This window comes from Chlamydotis macqueenii, chromosome 1 (assembly GCF_036417535.1).
Source record: "Chlamydotis macqueenii isolate bChlMac1 chromosome 1, bChlMac1.mat, whole genome shotgun sequence".
Taxonomy (NCBI): domain Eukaryota; kingdom Metazoa; phylum Chordata; class Aves; order Otidiformes; family Otididae; genus Chlamydotis; species Chlamydotis macqueenii.
In genome coordinates, this window is record NC_141556.1 from 57,103,234 (window position 1) to 57,122,299 (window position 19,066).

The window sequence follows — 19,066 nt, forward strand, 5'->3', positions numbered from 1 at the left end:
AAGTTTTTCCATCAACAGGAAAGCAGCCCTTGTTGGGTGGAAATGACTCCCAGATAACTCCAGGTGCTTTTCCAGGTCAGACCAGGATGTGGGGATGAACAGATAGTAGGTAGGGCAAAGCAGGCTGTAGGTGGGGTTCAGGAGCAGGAGGACACAGTGTGATTGCTCAGGGAATGGTTGTGTAATCTCTTTACAATGCACCATTTCTTCCTGCACCCGAGTTTTTGGGAGGGAGGGAGTGGAACAAAAGCATTGACGTGAGCGGTGTGGCATTCGGTGCCACAAAAGTGCGTAATTAGTTGTTAGGTTTGGGAACCTCAGGGCATGGATTTGATGGGTTCCTCTTGGCCGCTCTCACAGCCAGTGGGTAAGAGGAAGGGGTGGCTTGCCTTCCCGCAGGAGCGGTACCACATGAAGCGATGGCACCGGGAAGGGAAGGGAGCACAGGTGTGCCCCTGAGCCAGCATTCCTGCCAGCGATAAGGAATTGTCTCCTCCGACTTTCCCCCTTATCTCACCTCACTTATCTGCTGGCACATTCCAGCCGGGTTACCCATTACTCTGACATTTCCACACCAAATCCTACTCAGTGAGGCAGGGGAAGACAGCGGGGAGGGAGGATGGGGTTTGGGCTGGGTTATGTGGCCCAGCACCTCCCAGTCTGTGTCCCTCGCATGGGACTACAGGCAATTACTGCTGATTATCTGATGCCACTGCTCTAATTAAAAAGTGTCTCACCAGCCTCAAGCGAGACTGATGTGTGACAGCAGACATTGGGGCACCTCAGGCTGGGTGAGAGGAGAGCAGATGAGAAGAGCATCTTACGGAGAGCCTCGTCCAAAGGGAGGTGGCAGTGCCTGTGCCCTTCCTCTCCATTTCCTCGCTGCCCAACCTGTGGGACTCGCTGCTGCCTGAGCAGACAAGCAGAGGATGTCTGATGGGCAGACACCCCATACCCTGCCTTTTGGGAAGGGTACCGGTCTGCTTCAGGCTGCAAATGAGCTGTTGCCAGGCTGAAGAGGAAGCTTTGCACCCTCCTATGTGCTATGCGGGGCTGGGTGGATAGGAGGTTGCTTTGTGGGCTAAGTTATTCCAGGGATCCCAGAGGTGCTGAGAGGGGAGAAGATGGCATTTTGGGGCTGGGGCACTGGCAGACATAGCAAGGAAGACGATAAGGTCGCTGCAGCTCAGGTAAGGCACCAGAGGAGAAGTTAGTATCAAAACTGCTTTAATAAGGACAATAATAAGTGCATGGGATACAGAGTGGAGGCAGAAAGGATATTCCACAGATGTGAGTCTTTGGTCTGGAGCTTGTGTTACTGTCTGGGAAGCGGAGGGCAGGGCGAGCTCGTCCTGAGAGTCAAGGTCCCCACCCCGGAGGGAGCAGGGGTGGTGAAGGCTGATGCTCCTGCGTGACAGTGGCCAGAGCTGGGGACTCCTTGAAGCTGCTGCCTGCCCCGGCTTGCTGCTGCCGGCCGACACAAGGCAGCCGCCCAGGGAGGCCTGGGGAGATGGGCTTCCAGTAACCTCGGTGGCCCGACTGCCAGTGGCACCCTGTGTACAACACGCGTGCATGCCAGAGCTGCTTTATTCTGCTCTGAAGAGTCCCCTGCTAGAAGCAGCCTGGCAGCACGTGAGTTGCGTGGGAGCTGAGGCTTGCGGCCGTGGCCCAGCATCTCCTCCCACCACACACCCCCCTCCTGTCCTGGAGAACAAGGGGTGTCCTGTGAGGGTCCCTCCTGTGACCTCAGCCCCCGAGCATCTCGGCTCCACGCTGTGGGACAAAGGCGCTTCTGTGAGGGCCAGTTTGCATGCGGGGCAGCGTGGGGGGCAGCTCGTTCCAGGGCGGCTGCGTTGCCCAGGGCCACTTGGCAAGGGGCATTAGCCTTCCTCCACGCGTACCCCTGGGAAGAGGCGCGCTGGAAAGAAGGGTGTGTGCGTGGGGAATGAGGGGACGGGGCGAGGATGGAGAAGAGGTGACACAGACCAAGCGGCTGCGGAGAGGGAGTCTCCTTGTTCTGAGCTGGGGCAAAGGAAAGGATTTTTGGGGCCTGAACTGCAGAATTTGGTGATGTGACAACCTTGCCTCTGCCTCCAGCCAGCCAAGAAGTTTCTCTCCTTCCTGCTGCGAGAGGATGGGGGTCAGAAAGGGAACGGGCCTGAAGTGATGCTCAGCAGCAGGAGGCAAGTGGGAAGACCTCTGTGCTCTCACCTCCTGAATGCTGAGCTCATGGCTTTGTTTTTTGGAAGGGGAAACGAGAATGCCCAGCTCTGTGGCGTTTGCCTGCCCCTTGAACCCCAGCTGATCTCCCCCAGTAGGCAGATGTGCTGTATGGGAGGGTCTTGCACCAGCTGGAGCTGAGCAGACCCCAATAACCTATGTGCCAGAGCTGTCAGTGGGAATATCTCCGGGAGGGCACCCGTGCCAGCGCAGAGGGTGGTTGGGCGCTTTGGTGGCCAGGATGTGGCATGTCCCCAGACAGGCTGATGGGAGCAGGCTGGGGTAGGAAGGGGTTTGGGGTTTCTTTGGCACATGGGAATATCCCTTTGGTGTCTAATGGCATTGAGGCCAGGGAAGGGCCGTGTTGCCCGACACTGCGATGCACAGCCCTCACTGGCTGCCCGCAGCAGCCTGGCCCAGCCCCAGGGAGCCCCCCCGGAGATGGGCTCTCCTCCTGCCCCCCAGTGCCCCCAGCTTGGCATGGAGGTCACCTGCTGGGTTCGCCGGCGACGCTGGCACCTGAGGGTCGGGGACAGGGAGGAGGGCGAAGACTCTGGCACCAGTGCCTCTGGATGGGGGCCGTAATGGGAGGGATGGCCGTTCACACCTTGACTTCATCGTCCTCCTCCTCATCGGCGTACTCAAAGGAATTGCTGCGCCGCCCCCGGGCACCAGTGTACCCCTCCTGCAGGCTGGAGAGCTCGGCCTCCTCTTCCTCCTCCTCCTCTTCTTGGTTCCAGGTGGCCTTGGGGGACCGTCTCTCCCCTGTCACTTGTGACCGCCACAAACTGCTGCTGGGGCTCTCCCACGGGGTCTGCGTCCGGGCCTGCCGGGGACCCTTACCTTTCTCTGAGCTACGTGGGGTGCTGGTCCCACCGTAATGACGGGCCAGGACCTGGGCCGCCCGGTCAAACTCTCCCGCCTCGATGGTGCAGTCGTTCCAGTGCCCCTGCCATGGAGTCCCTCTGGGTGCTGCTCCTGGCCCTGAAGCCCAGGCAGGGTCCTCTCCAGCGCTCTCGATGGCATGTGCCTCTCCGTTGGCATGGACTGATAGTCCTGGCAGAGAGCTGGCCCCTGACAGGCTGCTCTGCCCAGAGCGGTCCCAGAAGCTGGAATTTGCCTTGTCATCTCCATGGGATGCTTCTGATGCTGGAAGGACCTTGTCCTTGGTCACCTCCCCATGTGGGAGGTCTGGGCCATCCTCCTCCACCTCATTCCCGTTGATTTCGGAGAAGCTCATCACCTGGAGAAGCTCACTCATCAGGGAGGGCCCCAGGTCCAGGCGGAAAGAGAGCAGGGAGTCCGAGCGCTTCAGCTCGGCTTCTGCGGAGAAGGTGCTCTCTTGGGCCTTTTCCAAGCGAGGAGCGCGAGGGATGGTGCAAAACCCAGACTCCAGCCCTGTAAGGCAGAAGGGATGGCTGGTGAGGTGGGGGGCATGGCTAGGTGGGAGGAAGCCTGCCACCGAAGTGGGGCAGGTCATGCTCCCATAGGGCTCTAAAGGACAGGCCAGTGTCTGTGTGGACACCTCCCAAGCCCAGAGTTACAGTGGAGGGTCTCCAGGTGGGCTCTGGGCTTGGTAAGATGTGGGTGGGGGCTGAGCCAGGCAGGTGGGACCAGGAGATGGCAGCATTTCCTCATTTCCTCCAGCCACCTCCCCCAGCTGCTGCAGGCTCCCCGGATTCTCCTTCTCCCCACCCCGACACCCTTGGCTCCATACCTCCCTGGGGAAAAGCTGAGCCACAGCCCAGTGTTGGGGCTGGAGAAGAGCCACCCAGCTGTCCCATCCTTTGCACGACCCTTCCCCAAAGGTCCCCCCTGGACCCCAGCCGGCAGGGAGGGATGTGGGCGTAGTGGGTGAAGGGAAGGATCAAGTCGCTTGAGGAGCACATGGAGATGGAGGGCTTGGCACACTTAGGGACAGGGTTGGGGCATGGAGGTGGGGAAGGCTGTGCTACCTTGGTGTGGGCATTGCCCTGCTGTCCCAGCACCCTCTTGCCTTCCTTGGGGATGCTGCTTAGGGGAAGGATGTAGGGCTGGAGCAAGATGGGGGCACCCCTTTACAACTGCTCCACACAGGCTGCCAGCCACGTGGGGCTATAGGGGAGGGAGAGGACGAGAAACCATCCCTGCCCCACTTTGCGAGGTACCCTGGGAGAAGACCCACCAAAAGCAGGAGAAACCAGGGTTTTCTCCTCACAGGAACTCCTAAATGTCCTGTCTCTGCTGGGAGCCCAAAGTCCCTCAGTGGGGAAACTGAGGCACAGAGCAATGGAGAGGGGCTGCAGAGCATGCGCTGTGCCTGGGTGCCAGCCCATGCCCCATGCTTCACTCACCGTAGGCCTGGTGTGTTTTGGAGAAGCTGTTGGAGGCACTTTTGAAGGAGAACTTGCTGGTCAAGCCCCGGCCACCGCTGCCATCATAGGTCCCCTCGTTGAGCTGTGGCAGTGAGACGGCATTCTTGATGATGGGTGAGACAGCTGGGGGGGCAGGGGATGCTGCTGCTTGGCTGCTGCCGCTCCGGCTCCTCAGCGGCGTCCGGCGGACATGCCGCAGCGTCCGGGCGAAGAAGTTGTTGGCTTTGGTTGTGTCAGCCCCACCGTGGTTGCTGAGGAAGGAGGTGTCCCCAAAGACGTCCCCGCCGCGCCCCACATGCATGGTGTGCCGAAAGTCCCCCAGCGGTGGGCTGATCATGTCCGGCGTCAGCTCCGACTTCAGCCGCCGCTTGTTGTGGGAGCCTGACACCCAGCTGAGCACCGGCAGCTTCCCCAGGCTCATGTTGCACCCCTCACCTCACCCCTGCTCCTGCAAAAACCCCAAAATATAGCCCTTGCTGGGCTTCCAGCACCGGGGTGGCCTGTCACATCCCTGGCTTCGCCATTGCTCCTGCTGCGATGCTCTTGGGGGAACGGCTCACGTCACCTTGGCTTGGAGCCACTGGGAAGAGTGCCTCTCCCCCTGCTTCCCCACACGACGTTGCACTCATGCAATCACTCGCAGCGGGTACGTTCCAGGTGATGAGGATGGTGGCGGCGCGGAGCTGTCCCCGAAGGTCGTCCAGGGTCACCCCGGGTGCTCTGGAGGCCACTGGAAGCTGCGTCTGGCCACGGGCTTAGGGCTTAATCCGCCGTCTTCTTGGGAGCCGGTCACAGATGGGGCAGCGGGTAATGAGAGCTTGAAGTGGGGTGGCGGGGCAAGCACCTCGGTCCCCTTGTCAGCAGCCTAAACGAGACAAGAGGAACAGTGAAGCTCTCAGAGAGGGCTTTCTCAGTCTCACCAGCTGTACCCTGGGGACCAGCTGGGTACCCAGAGCGGGAGATTAAAGCCAGTGCATGAGCAACGATGGGGAGGTTGCTACCCACTGTCCCCCTCGCCTGGCCCTCCTCTTAGGGAGGAAGAAAAAGGCTTAGCCCCCCAAAAACATGTGCTGTCTCTCGCCCCTCTTACCTCCCTTGGTGTGTCTCGGTTTCCCCTGCCTGCAAAGCAGCTCTGCCGGACTCACGCCGCAACCCAGGCTGAGGAATTCCCTCCCAGGCAGCATCTCCTCCTGGAGTGATGCCCTGCCTGGGCTCCCGGGGTGAGAAACCTCTCCCTTCTTTTTGCTATTCAGATGAACCCTTCGGGAGAGGGTGAGGCCTGGGGAGGAGGGGCAGTGGGGGTTGGAAAAAATGCAGTATTTGTGTATTGGTTTGTTTGTCCTCCTCTGGCTGGGTCCCTGGGGTGCCAGGGAGACACCTCGGAGCAGCAGGTAGCTGGGGGTGTGGGGAGGAAAACTGCTTTGCAGGCAGGGGAAACTGAGGCACGCCAAGAGAGATGATTGCTGGAGGCTGGAGGAGAAGATGGAACGGGTCTTTGCGCTCAGGTGAGTCCCGGAGGCACTGGGGAGCAGGCGGGGAGGCAGCGGCTGGGCACATGACAGCGGGGCAATGACCGCCCCGGCCAGCGGGGAGGACGCTCAGATCAGCAGATCCCCCGTGGGTGCTTGTGGCAAGAGGGAGAGGGCAGGTTGGGGAGAGGAGAGTATTCAGGACACGGGGCACCTCGGAGCATCCCCGCCCGAGGACATGTCCCTCCCTGGGCTCGGTCCGCACTCAGGGGCTGGGGGAGCACGATGGAGCTGGGTCCCTTCAGCAGGGCTGGTTGTGGAGGGCAGCGTGCCAGGAGGCGATGCAGGAGCCCCACATCCCTTGGTCCCCATGTGCCGGGACCCCCATCGCTGTGTGGCTCTGTCTGTCTCCCCTCAGCATGCCGCCTGCGTCCCTCGCCTGTCCCTGGGTCACCTCAGGGCAGCCAGGTGGTGCCAGGATGGCCAAGCCTCTGGCGAGGGGGAGCCCTGGGCATGAAGCTGTTTTCCTGTCTGCCTACACGTGGGGTTTTTTTGCCTTGCCCTGGCCTTGTTTGCTCACCCAGGGCCCCTCTTATCTGCCAGGGGTTAATGCCTGGGGAAGGGAAAACAAACCTCCCCCAGCAGCTCCCAGCACCATTGGCTGCTGCCTGGGGTGGCAGTGGCCCCTGGCAGCGAGGACGGGTGGCAGGTTGGCTTCCTGGTGGCCCCCAGCTCCCTGGACCCACGTCTGCTTCCTGCTCACCTGCTCACCGGGGCCCTGCAGTGCTGCCTCGCAGTTGGGGTGGACCAGGCAGGTGGCAGATTTGGGGCGGGAGGAGAACTAGGGAGCAATTTCCTCTCTCTGGCAGAAGCCCATTGGGTCAGGGCTCTGCTGGGGCGCAAGGAAAGCTGCTGGGGCCATCTCTGCAGCACAACGGGGGTCTTGGGGCCCAAAAGCGGGGACTCTGCCCCTCAGCGGTGGTGTCTGCGTGACGTGGAGCATGTGCTGCACCGGCCAGGGATAATCTGAGGGATGGACCCCCCTCTCACCCCATCCCATGTCCCTTGCAGTCCCCAGGGGACGGGAGCTGGCATCACCCTGGGGACAGGGTGGGGAGGTGAGGGAATGGGAGATGCAGGAGGAGAGCATCCCCCTGCTCCCTGCCTGGAGAACGACTGAGCTGGGAGCCAGAAGGAAAGTGTTTCTCCTTCCTTGTCCCTTGGCCACCACGGGGAAGCAAGCCAGCACCTCCTGGCCCCTGGCTCTCCCTGCCTGCTGGCAGGCAGCAGGGACTGGGAGAGGAGGGAGGGAGGGAGGGAGGGAGGGAGGGAGCTGGTGCCCAACCCTACCTGGATGGCAGGTTTCTGGCAGGCCTGCTGGGCTTCTTCTCCCTCCAACATCCCCCTTTTTCCTCCTTCCCTCTGCCCCTGATGCATCTCCCTACCAGCTGTGCCCCTTTGAGCCCTCCCCTCTGCCCGAGTGTACTCCTCCATGCCGGGAAAGCTTGTGACTCCGCGGGCAAAGGGTGACCTGTGCATTCCCCTTTCCTCCACTGGGCAAGGGGAGCCTCCTGGCTGGCCACTCGTCCATCCGGATGCTGCTTCCTTCTGGCAGCCCCCCGCGTTTGCCGACCCTTGGCTTGACGAGCCCACAGCCCATCCCGACCTCCCCTTCCCTGACATCCTCTCCCCGACTCCCTCCTCGCCTCCTCCGGGAAGCCCCCTGCCCTCAAAGACCAGCCGCCGGCACCTCCTCCTCCTTCTCTTCCCAGCCTGGCCTCCCCTGATTCCCTCCCCGAGTTCAGCTGGTTTCCACTGGTTTTCCACTCGCCAGGAATGGCCAGAGCTGTTCTGCTTGCTGGGAAGAGCGGAAACCAGAAAGGGGGGGAAAATAATCCAGATGTCTAGTTGGCTGGAGCTGCTGCAAGCAGCCTCTTCCCTCCTCCTCCTCTCCTTACACCACCCCCCCACTCCCCCCCCCCCCCCCCCGCAAAGGGGACATACTCCAGAGGAGGGTGAGGAGATGTTTGGGGTGGTCTCAACAGAGGGAAGAGTGGCTGGAAATGGCTGTGGGCGGCCAGGAAAGCTTTCCCAGCCTTCCCGAGTGCCGAAAAAAACCTCCCTCACTTTCCCGAGAGGAAGGGAGGCAGAGGCTCCCCGGTTTGGGTCACTTTGTTTAGGGATCGGGAAACCCAGCAAGAGCAGGCTTTTGGGGAAGGGGAAAAGGGGCTCGCCTGGCCGGGCTGGGCCTCTTCCAGCTTCCCTGGATCGGTGCCGGGCAGTAGGCGGACAAGCCTGAGTCTGACTCCCGCGCTGCTGGCTGCTATATATATATATTTATATATATATATTTCTGTCTCTCTGTATAACAAGGGTATTTTTCCAAGCAGACACGCCAGGACGTGGAGGGAGGCCGGGGCTCCAAAGGCGGGCAGTTTCTGGCCATCCTCTCCCTGCCCCCTTGCCCAGAAGCTCCCCCTTTCTTCCTCCAACCCCCCTAAATTTGAGGTGCCGAGAGCCTGTGGGGCTTTGAGGGATATCCAAAGCGGGGTGTGGGAGGGGGGGTGCCCCGCTGCCTTCCCTCATCCTTGGGACCCCCTCCTCACCTTCTTTCTCTCCTGGGTTGTCCCACCCCAGCTTGTCTCCCCTCTCCTTGCTCCCACTTTCCTTCCTCCCGGTTTCCTGTTGCATTCCTGCTTTCTTCTCCCTTTCTTTTTTGCCATCCTCCCCGTCTCCATCGCCTTGCCACCCCTCCCGCTTCTCCCCCCTCCTACCACCCTCTCCACCCTTTCCCTTCTGCTCACAACTGTCCCCCCTGCCCCAAGCTCTACAAATTGAGGAATTAAAACTTTCAAGATTTACCTCTTCTTCTTAATTTTTTTTTCTGTCCTCCGGCCGAAAAGTTGGGAGACACTTCCCGTGGGCCCCCACAACTTTCTCTGAGAGTTACCGGCTCTGCGTCCCGGAGCAAGGGAGGGAGAAAGGGGAGGCGTGCCCCTCCTTTTTCCCACGGCTGTCCCCCCAAAACTGGCTCTCCTAAGCTGACGCCCCGATGCCACGGGAGAGAGCGAGCGAAGCTGGCGGGGAGGGGACGTGGGAAGGGAGGAGGGCGGGCTGCAGCACCGCCGAGCCAATCCTCGCCTCGGCCCGGAGACCAGAGAAAATGAGATTTATTCCAACTATCCAGGACAGAAAACTTCAGGAACTTCTCTGCTGCTTCCCCCCCCCCCCACCCCCTTCCCCGCTTCCCCAGTGCCATTTCCTGTCCTCCAGTAATCAGCTGCCTCCTGCTCCCGGGAGCCCGCTTCCATGGATTTGGGGGAAGGGAGAAGCCCAGGTCGCTGGTTAAGCTGGTTAGGGAAGCATGGGCAGGGGGCAAAGGAGAGGAGTTTGCCCCCTGTGTGCATGACTCCGAATATATCGGATGGGGTCATCCCATCCTGCGTTGGATGGGAAGTCCCCAGTGCCCGTGGTGTAGTGTTGTCCACCAGGAATGGGGTCTGGGGGTGCGTGGTCACGCCGTGGCCTGTGGGTAGTGTTGGGTTGGGCATCAGCAGGGTAACAGCCTCCCTGAAGGCCGCACGGGCCAGGTGGGCGTTATGGGTTTGGGATAAGCATTAGGGTGTCAGAACAAGCATTACAGGGTCAGGACAAGCATTGTATCACAGCATGGTGCCAGGCTGGGGTGATGGGATGGCAGTGTGTAAATTCAAGGAGGTGCTCTTCGGTGGCACCAGGGAGGGTTTTTGCCCACACATGGGACACCGCACCCCTCTGGCATCGTGCTTTGTTGCTTTGTCCCTTGATGGTCACAGGGCAGAAGACCCTATCAGTGCCAATGAGGGGCAACCCACTGGTGGGTACGGCATCATCCATGCCATTGGTGACCCTCACAGCCTCCAAGCGAGACTCAGTGGCTCTGCTGGGGAGCATGTGGCCAGTCACAAGCACCTATTCAGGGCCCCGGGGAGGAGAAGGGAGGTGTCTCCACTGGTGAAGGCGAGACGAGACTTGCTGGGGTTAAGCAGGGCCTGGCTGAAGGGATGACAAGATGTCTGCAGAGGAGATGTCAAAATGGAGCCTGGCCTCTCCCTAAGCTCAGGTGGCTTGTGCTGGGGTGCCCAGCCAGGGGCACCTTATTGCTCAGAGGTTTGCTGAGTAGCAGTAGGGTTTTGGCACTGTTCTCAGCCTCTTGGCCTCAGGCTTCTCCTCTATGAAATGGGAGAGTTGGGTTTCCTGACTTCTGTGGAAGTCTTCTCCCTTAGAGATTAAGAGCACACAGACTGTGCATTTTGGTGGTACTTCTAAGTGGGAGGGAGATGAGAGCTCAGATCTGAGTGGGGGTGAGCTGTGCCACCAGTGGGGAAAGGAGAAGAAATAGTGACCTGCATCCTCCCTGCTTGTCAGAGGTATGGTCGGCATCTCTTCCCCCATGTCTTGCTCAGAGAATGCCAATGCGGGTGGTGGGAGAGGTAGGAAAAGACCCTTTCTTTGAGTCCCCTCCCTCTGCATGGCCTGCGAGGGCATGCCCCCACCCCCCCAGCCTGAGGGGCTCTCCCTCACTCCCCTAACCTCATCCCCATGCCCTGCAGCAGAGGCTACAGCAGGGAGCGGAGCCCGGGTGACGGCAGCCGCCTCCGCCGGGGAATGCAGAACAAATCTCTTCCAGATGGGACAGGGGCCACGCTCCGCTCCTCATGGGGCGGCCAGCTCTCCACCGCCTCCTCCTTCTCCTCCTCTTCACCCCTGCTGCAAGCATCTCTGCACTCTGGGCTAGGATGGGCTCCATTTCCAGGAAAGCGGCTGCAAATCCCCCCTATTCAGCATCCCTCCCCAAACCCCTTCTGGGGCTGGCACTGAAGTGCTTTGGAGACCTCCAGGATAGGTGCTGGCTCTGGGACTCAGCACCCATCCTGGCCGTTGGCTGCCTGGGTACAAACAGAGGTTGGTGCAGCCTTTCTGGCCATACCCTAACAGGGGCTGCTCTCTCCCAAGACCCCCTTCTTTCATATGTAGCTGCTTGGAAAGCGAATCCAAACAATCCTGCCTCCCAGCCTGTTTATCCACCTTGGCTGATAAGTGTGAGGTGGCTGTGGGGCTGGACGGTGCTGCAGAGCAACTGTACCACCCATGGGGTGCCCTGGGCAGGAGCTGATACCTGGACCCCTCCCAGCCCCATTACCACAGACACCTGGCTACCTCATTTACCTTCAGTCACCCCCTCCCCCTTTCATCCTTGTGCCCCAGGCAGTGGTACCAGTCTCGCCATTGCAGAGAGACCGGCCATCGTGCTTATCATAGTAGCAGGCAAGTGGCCCTGCAGCTTTCCCCGCCGAGGATTTGCTTTGATTCCCACAACATCAAAGACAGGGCTGTGCAAATTGTCCCCCCCACCTCGCTTCTTCCTAGTGCTCATCCCTCCGGCATGGGGCCGCTGAAGTCTGAGTGCAAGAGGGATGGAGAGAGGGATGCAGGGTACTAGGGGGGAGGTGGAGGTCTCTGCCCCATACCTCCAGGTATTTGGTCATTCCTCCCACCTTCCTTTGCAGCCCCTGCAGCTCACAGACCCGATGGCCAAAGGAGGTGGATGCAGGACTCGCATCCAGAGAAGAAAAACCCCCTTCTCCCTTTCCCTGGCACTTGGGGGGAGTTGAGGGAGGGTGATGGGGACACCTCAGTTTGAGGATGGGGTGCTCACCCCTGGGTTTCTATTCCTTGCCATTTCTGTTCACTGCTTTCTTGCCTGCCCTCCTTGCTGAGGAAGGGCGCTCCTGGAGCCTCCCTCCCTGGAAATTTCCCTGGGAAGGAGGGCAAGCGGGGCGCTTGGTGGGAAGGGGGTGCCTCCCTCAGCGCACAAGAAGCAGATATCCTGTTGCTGCCCAGGGTCTCCGGCTCATATTTCCTCATTAACTGGGAGCGCTGCCCGTTTGCGGGTGACTTCCAGATGTTTCCATTCTCCTCGCGGCGGCAGCGAGGGTGCATACTGCACGGGTATGGGAATTACTGCTGGCAGCGGGGCGGGGGACAGACCCCTGCCATGATGGGGAGAGGGATCCATAGGGCTCCCTGCCCCACCACACGTGCCAGCGTGGCCCCATCCAGCTCCCCCTCACCCTGGTGCTGTCAGGTCCCTCCTCCCTGCTCCCAGCCCATGGCCCTGGGTGCTGCCTCCAGCCTGCGTCCCGCTGCCCCAGGGATGAGCTGGAGGCAAAGCCAGTTTTAGGATGAGCAAGCTGGGGTGGAGGCAGGAGGCAATACCCTGGGGCGAGGGGAAGGTGTGAGGCATGCAGCGTCTACCCAACGCATCCCCTGCTCTGATGCCGGCGCTGACTTTTTGGGCACCAGATCCCTCATGTCCTGTAGTTGCTTCACTGGGATGATTTCTCCACCAGCGACAGCCCCAGGGATGTGCTGGACCAGGCTCAGCCCATTTTTTTGCGGCTGTGCTGTGGGTCCCTTGCTCTATGCCCATAGCCTTTGTAATAACTGGGAAGAGGGATGAGAACAGTGTGGTTCCGAGCATCCTTGTGCTGCACCAGGGAAGGAAAGTGGGTGGGTTGTGGTGAGCACCACCAGGCAGGCAGCAGCATCGGATTAGAGCTGCTCACAGTGGAAGAGGGTGGATTGACCTCTGTAAATGCCCATTTCTAATTTCCCCCACAGATTCCTCCAGCTCCCCTCCCCTGGAGCAGCAGGAGGCCGAAGGAATGGGATTGACCACGTCCTGCTTGTGGGGTTTGCGAAGTGAGGGTGGGGGGTGCTTCTCTCCCAGGAGTGGGCCGGGAACTCAAAGCCTTGGGGTTTGCCAAAGCCCAGGAGGAGGCAGGGATGAGTTCCCAGGCTTGCTGGCAGGCTGCCTCCCTCCCTCTGCCCATCTCCTCCTATCCCAAATATTTTCATCCTTCTTCCTCCTCCCACCCTCCCCAGCTTTGTCCTCATATGCTCATCCTGTTCACCAGCCAGGAATGTGGGGTGCTGTAGGGGTGTTGGAGGGATGTTGTGAGAGGGAGGATGGAGGGACGGATCCCGGGACAGACCCCGATCTGTGCTCTCCCTCTGAGTTTCCCCTGGGCACAGAGGAAAGGGAAGGGGGGGTTTGGGACATGGCTGGGAGGGGAGGGAGGATGTTGCATAAACCAGAAGCAATCCAGGAACGGCTGCCTGTGGCCTGGAAACACCTCTGTGATTCCGGGCACTGGGAAAGGAGATGCAAATATATACATACACATGTATTTATGTATGTACATGACGTCTCCCCAGAACAACACCCCCAAACACCACTGGATTCTCCGGTTCCTTTTCATAGACCTTAAGGAGGTGCAGGAGGGACCGGGGGGCTCAGACATTAATTTGCTGCTTTGAGAAGCAGCTCTCTGTGCGTAGAGGCATCTGGGGGTCCGTTTGCCCTCCCCCAGATATGTTCCCTTGGCAGGATAAGGAAGGGGAGCACATCTGCAGGAGTTTAAAGCCCATGCAGGCTGGAGGGAGCTGGGATGGAACTTGCTAGGGGGAAGTTATTTTGGGGAAAGGAGGAGCTGGTGGATGTCAAGAGAAGGGAGTGGGTGCCCAGGCTTGGTGTGGCATGGTATAGCGGACCCTCAAGGGATGGGAGATTAATCCATGAAGCAGATGGGGAGTGGGGTGCGGGGATGAGGAAGGGTGCAATGTGCAGAGAGAGGATGTGGGGATTTAGGGAACGAGGGATGGGGATGAAGAGATAAATCATCCGGGGGGCGGGGAGAGGGAGCCCCATGCGTGAGGAACCTGTCCTGGTCAAAGTTAAGAGGTGAAAGCTGAGGGAGTGGCTGGACAAAAGGCCTGGACAACTCTTTTATCATAATGATTTTCCCTGTCCATCCAGCCGGTGTATTTTTGGCCCGCGGAAGGAAGGGGGTGGGGATGCAGAGGCAGCTAAAAATAGGGGTGTCCCTGCCCATTCCCCCAAGGCGGGCATCCGTCTGCCTGCCTGCGGGATTGCTGCGGGATCTGGAGGAGGGGAGCAGGCCCAGCCTCCTCCCCACAGCGTCTGGCTCTGCTTTTGTTTGTCTCGCAGCCCTACGGGGACAGGAAGAGGCCGCGGGGCTGGGGAACAATGGCTCATTCTCTGGGAGTCCGCGCCTGCTGAGGAGCGATAGGGGACACGGGACGGTGGCCAGAAAGCGGGCACAGCCTCCCAACGCCACTGTGACAGGAGCTCCCCCCGCCTCAGGAGACGACAGGGTCCACCAGTGGGATGCGGGACGACCTTCCCCAGAATCCAAACCAGGCTCCTGTGCCAGGGTGGAGAGGGGATGAGGGGCCATCTCATGGGGTGCGCTTTATGGAGGAGATGAGGAAGGCAATGCTGGCAAATGCTGACAACCCGAAGAGCAGTGGCAGCGTGTCTCCGACTGGCACCGGGCAAACCTGTTGTTCTGCAGCCTCTCCTTGAGCCTGTGAAACCTGCAGGGAGGGTGGCTGGAGCTGGCATCCCCCGGTGGGAATGTCCCCAGCTGGGGCTGTGGAGATATTTATCTGGGAGCTGTAGCGGGCCTCTCCGTCCCGGCCATCACCGTGCTTGCCGAGGCAGCGCCAGTACTGCTGGTGGAAGCTCTCCCCAGGGAAGCTGTGCTCCCTGCTGTCTCAAGGGGCACGGATGGCTGGGCATGGAGGGGGTGATAAATCCTTTTATCCCACCTCTGTTCTTTTCCAGACCCTCCTTTTGTGGCAGTGTCTTTCCCAGGGGCTATTTCCTCCTGTGATGTTAGATCTGACAACCCGGTGCTGGGAACACCCCAGGGAGAGTCTCTCCCCACACTTCTCCAGACGTGGTAGGGGTGAGAGGAGATGGCCTTAGCACCTGAGGTAGAGAAGAGGTTAGGAGATATTTTGCAGGGGTTAAGCAAGGAGGGGACAGAAGAACCTCCCTGTCTCCAGCCCCCTTTTTTTCAAGGTCTCGGATGCTTGGGGCTGAACGCTTGCCAGGGCTCCTCTTGTTTACTCAGCCGGGGAGCTGACACATCCAAGGTCTCTGCTGACTCCACTTTCCCACATGCTGCTGGCGGGCGCATTCCAGGGCAGAGCGGAGATCAGCGCAAAGGCATGCCAGAAGTTTCCATCCGGGATGCCATTGCCCCCCCTGTCCCCACTCTCCTCGAGTATCCGGCACCTCCTGCCAGGCTGTCAAGAGCGGGCATCACATCTGGCCGGCATCCTGGGCTTTTATAAGCCGGGGCTGTCAGACAGCCCAAGCATGGACCAGGACCCCAGGGACGGGGATCTGCCTCTCAAGCTGAACGCCTACAGCAATATTTGGTTCTTCTCCCAGAGATCTCAGTCCTTCTCCCTGTGATGACCCATGGGAGACGTGCGGAGGGGCAGGGAACGCCTTTTCCTAGGAGAGGAGATAACACCCTCCTAGGAACTAGTCCCAGCTTTTTAATCTTAGAATGGGCACCTATTCCTGTGACTGGGCTTAGCTTGCTGAGGGCTAACAGTGCTGGGCTCTGCAAGGGCAACTGTGTGAGCTGGACGAGGAGCTGCACCCTCCTCCTGTGGGCACCCTCTCTGGTCCCACACACACCCCTGACCTGGCATGGCTGCCTTTGGTTTTAGGAGGGAAGGCCACAAAGCTTTTTAAAATAAGCACCAGGAGATAAAGAAGGGTTTGGAAAACTGGCTGCAGGGCTGGGCCCGGGAGAGTGGCTCTCGCCCTGTCATTTCAGCCGGAGGATCCTTGTCCCAGAGATGCTCCCACCTCTCCCGGGACAGCTGGCATCTTTGCCTCCTCGGACCTTGGGTTGCTGGCAAAGGACCGCCATGACCTTTCCTCTCTCACAGAGCTGGCTCGCAGAGGCTCCTTTATGCCCAGCCCCAGCATCTGGAAGAAGGGGCCTCGTCTCCCTCCTTGGCTGCCACAGGAAATTCGGAGCCTGGAGGTCAGGGGCCAGGCAGCAGCTCCTCCTGTGGGGGCCAAGCAGCCCAGCGCTGGGGCCAGTACCACGCTGGCGTGCGCTGGAGAAAAGGGGAGGGAGGCAGAGCCGTGGAGGCGGGGGGGGGCAGAGGGCTAAGCTTTTCCTGTTTATGTGACTACCAGACCCCCAAGAAAGGGAAAGGACTTGGAAAGCTCATTGCTCTTGGGCGGGCTCCAGCTAGCGTCTGTCTGCGGCTCGCAGACAGGGCATCGCATCTCTGGGGCAGGGCGCGACTCCTTCTTGGAGGGGGGAAATGGTCATCCAGTTCCCAGTGGGGCTGGGGTTATGTTCCTGGGGCTTGCGAAGGTCTGGTCTAGTGGGGAGACTGGAGTTGGCTTCCTGGGAAGTGAGGCACGGCTCCTGCTGCACCCCAGGCTTTGATTTTCTCCTGTGGTTGTCTCTGGCTTTGGCAGATGCTGGTCTCTGTGGGATGGGTCTGATGGGGAAAGAGCCACTGGGGCCGAGCCGAGGAGGTAGCTGGGTATATCGGTTTTGGGACACAGGAATGGGGAGCTCTGGGAACATCAGGCATGGAGGAATGCTTAGGGGAAGGTTACAAATCACACCGCCCTCAGCCACAACGGCTCCAGCACAGAGCCTGTGCAGCAGGCAGAAGGACTGCAAGACCTCCCATGTTATCTAGGGTCACATCCTGCAGGGCATCTGGTGTGGCTGTGGTGGTATGCGGAGAAGGAAATGAGGTCCAAGATGTTGTGCTCTCGCCTTCACCTCAGGCACCTAACCGCTCTGGCTGAGGTCACATCTGTACCAAGCTTGTCAGGTCTCAGCTTTGCTTTGTAGCTCTTGGCCCATGCTGAACATGGCTTGAGGGGTGCTCTGTGCAGACCCACCTCTAACAGACGCCCTGGAGCACACCCCATTAGGGTGTTAATGGGAGTAAAGGGAAGTTACAGCCCCTTTGCCGCCCTGTAGCTAAGCTTGGGCCCGGCTCAGTGCAGCAGCGATCTCCCATCAGCTGTTGGATGAGAACAGCTGGGCCTGGTGCAGATTAGGACAGAGCTGGAGGAGAGCGGGTGCGTGTTGGTGTGGGTTCAGCATCTTCACAATGGCCTGGGATGGGCCTCAGCAGTCAGGAGCAAGAAGCCCTGGGAGGAACAAACACAACCCTTGGCTCCCCACATCCTTCCCTTCGCAAGGGTTCCAACAGAAGGCCACGCTGACCCAAAGATTTTTGGGCTTTGCCTTGGCGCTTCCCCACCCACTGCCTTCCCCAGGGGCTTGGACGGTGGGGTGGTGCCACCCTATGGCTCTGGGGTAGCGTGACAAGTGCTGGTGACGCTTGGCTGTTCATTGCCCTCTCCAGAGAGACTTCGCCCCCGTTAGCATGAGCTCAGCTCTTTTCCCTGTCTGTGACCTGGACATGTTTGCTCTCCAGCCAAGTGGAAAAGGTCCTGGCCTGGTCCTGGCCTACTGAAACCCCAGCACAGTCTCAGCATGGCTCCCTCTCTAGAGGTTGCATTGCCCTGCCTAGAGCAGTCAGGTGTTCCTGGGGCTAGAAAACCACCAGGCTGGGGCTTGTTGCCCAAACCATGGACTGCAAGGCCAGGTGCATGGATGAACCAGGATCTGTCCTCTGACAGTTGCTGCTGGAGCTTTGATTCAGGTTCCAGGCTGAAATATCAACATGTCTTCCCATGCACATTGCCGACCTGTGCCCTCAAAGCTGCAGCTACTGTAGCAGAAGAGGATTTTTTGGGACTTAATTTATGTTGTCAGTTGCTTTATGGAGAAAATTTGTTGGTGGTCAGCATTTTCCTTCCGCAACACATGAACCCTGTCCCTTTCTCTTATACAGCACATGTTTGGTGTCATGGGTGTTATGGGACAGTATCATCCCCTGCCCTGCTCCTCCGTCATCAGCATCTGTCCAGGCTCAGCCTGACAGCGGCTCTTAGGGCCTCTGGCTGCCAGAGACCCTGGGCCATGCTTGTGTACCAGCTGAGGATAGGAGCCGTATGGGACTTTGATCATCTTGGGGAGAAGGAAAGGAAGATGGAAGTGGTGTTTTCCACCTAAACGCCTTCCTTGCCTCCTGTCACAGCTACGTGAGGGACCAGGGCGTTCCTGAAGTGGGCAGAGCAGAGCTGCCAGCTAAGTCGCTAATCTCTTGGGGGCAATTTATTGTTCTGAATTCAAAGTGCTCACAGTCAGTTTGCTCATCTAGGTGATGGCATCTGGGCTGGTGCTGGTAATTCTCATTGTCCTAATGTCTTCAATTTCAGCTGCCCTGCAAACACAAGGCAGAGTTTGCCTTCTGATCTCCCTTTTCTCCCATCCTAAGCTAGAGTTCATGAGATGGTGGACATGTTGCTTGGTCTGGGCAGCTGGCTAGCTTTGGGCAGCGGACCACTGATGATCCTGTGGTCCAGTGGAGTCTTCTTGAAGAAGAACTTGTCTCTTGTCTAGGAAAAGGCTGGACATGAGGCTGGAGCTCTGCTGGAGGGAGAATAGGAGTGTTTTATTTGCTTTGACTAGGTGAGTGTCTGCGTAGATGAAAAAAGGATGGGGAGGCTAGGATGGAAAGGGCCTCTTGGTGACTGTTTGAGGAGGTCTAGGGGAGGACATAGGTGAGACGGAGAGAAGGTAACTGGTACACGTGGGAGTGCAGAGGAAGGTCTGGCTGTTACAAAGCTATTTAGACATATTGATTTCTGTTCTGCACAGTCCTGCCTTCGCTGTCTGACTTCTTCTAATACAGATTGATGACCCTGCTCATTTAACTCATTTACCTTCCCCTGACGGCTGGTCAGCTACGCATTTAATTCAGCCAGCCTGGATCTGTGGCAGACCTCATTCACTGTGGCAGACCTTACGCCCCAGGGAGCAGAAGTGGGACCTGGGGGAGGTAAGATAGCCCATTTCCACCTGTTGCTTACAGGGCAGGTCTGGGACTAGTGTGAATCACCTGAATGACACTGAAACCAGGAGTATGAGACATGTCTGGAGTGACTGGAGCACTTGTGGGGTCCTGAAGGGCTGCAGGTAAGTAACAGAATCTCAATTTGGGATGTTTGCAGGTTGCTAATTGGGGATGTCCTCACTCTCAAGC

The 19,066-nt window shown here is 59.1% G+C and overlaps 2 protein-coding genes across 3 annotated transcripts in view; one reads left to right on the forward strand and one right to left on the reverse strand.

Annotated features, from left to right (window-relative positions):
* Positions 1-1,210: 1,210 nt before the first annotated feature.
* CDC42EP1 (CDC42 effector protein 1) lies at positions 1,211-9,184 on the reverse strand. Of its 2 annotated transcripts, none has more exons than XM_086753316.1 (3): positions 8,906-9,184; positions 4,554-5,439; positions 1,211-3,618 (listed from the first exon to the last, which is right to left on the reverse strand). In XM_086753316.1, the coding sequence occupies exons 2-3, from the start codon at positions 4,993-4,995 to the stop codon at positions 2,822-2,824; spliced, it is 1,239 nt and encodes a 412-aa protein (XP_086609442.1). In that variant the 5' UTR covers positions 4,996-5,439; positions 8,906-9,184; the 3' UTR covers positions 1,211-2,821. The 2 variants fall into 2 exon arrangements, with proteins under 2 accessions (XP_086609442.1, XP_086609435.1); XM_086753309.1 differs by having other exon boundaries at positions 4,554-5,427; positions 8,893-9,184.
* Positions 6,144-19,066, forward strand: part of CARD10 (caspase recruitment domain family member 10) — a 33,897-nt gene continuing 20,974 nt past the window's right edge. Inside the window, exons 1-7 of the mRNA XM_086745910.1 lie at positions 6,144-6,222; positions 11,291-11,350; positions 12,518-12,595; positions 12,707-12,787; positions 14,097-14,323; positions 14,492-14,617; positions 18,896-18,999. Coding sequence (XP_086602036.1) covers positions 6,144-6,222; positions 11,291-11,350; positions 12,518-12,595; positions 12,707-12,787; positions 14,097-14,323; positions 14,492-14,617; positions 18,896-18,999 — 755 coding nt within the window. The remainder of the gene's footprint in view (positions 6,223-11,290; positions 11,351-12,517; positions 12,596-12,706; positions 12,788-14,096; positions 14,324-14,491; positions 14,618-18,895; positions 19,000-19,066) is intronic.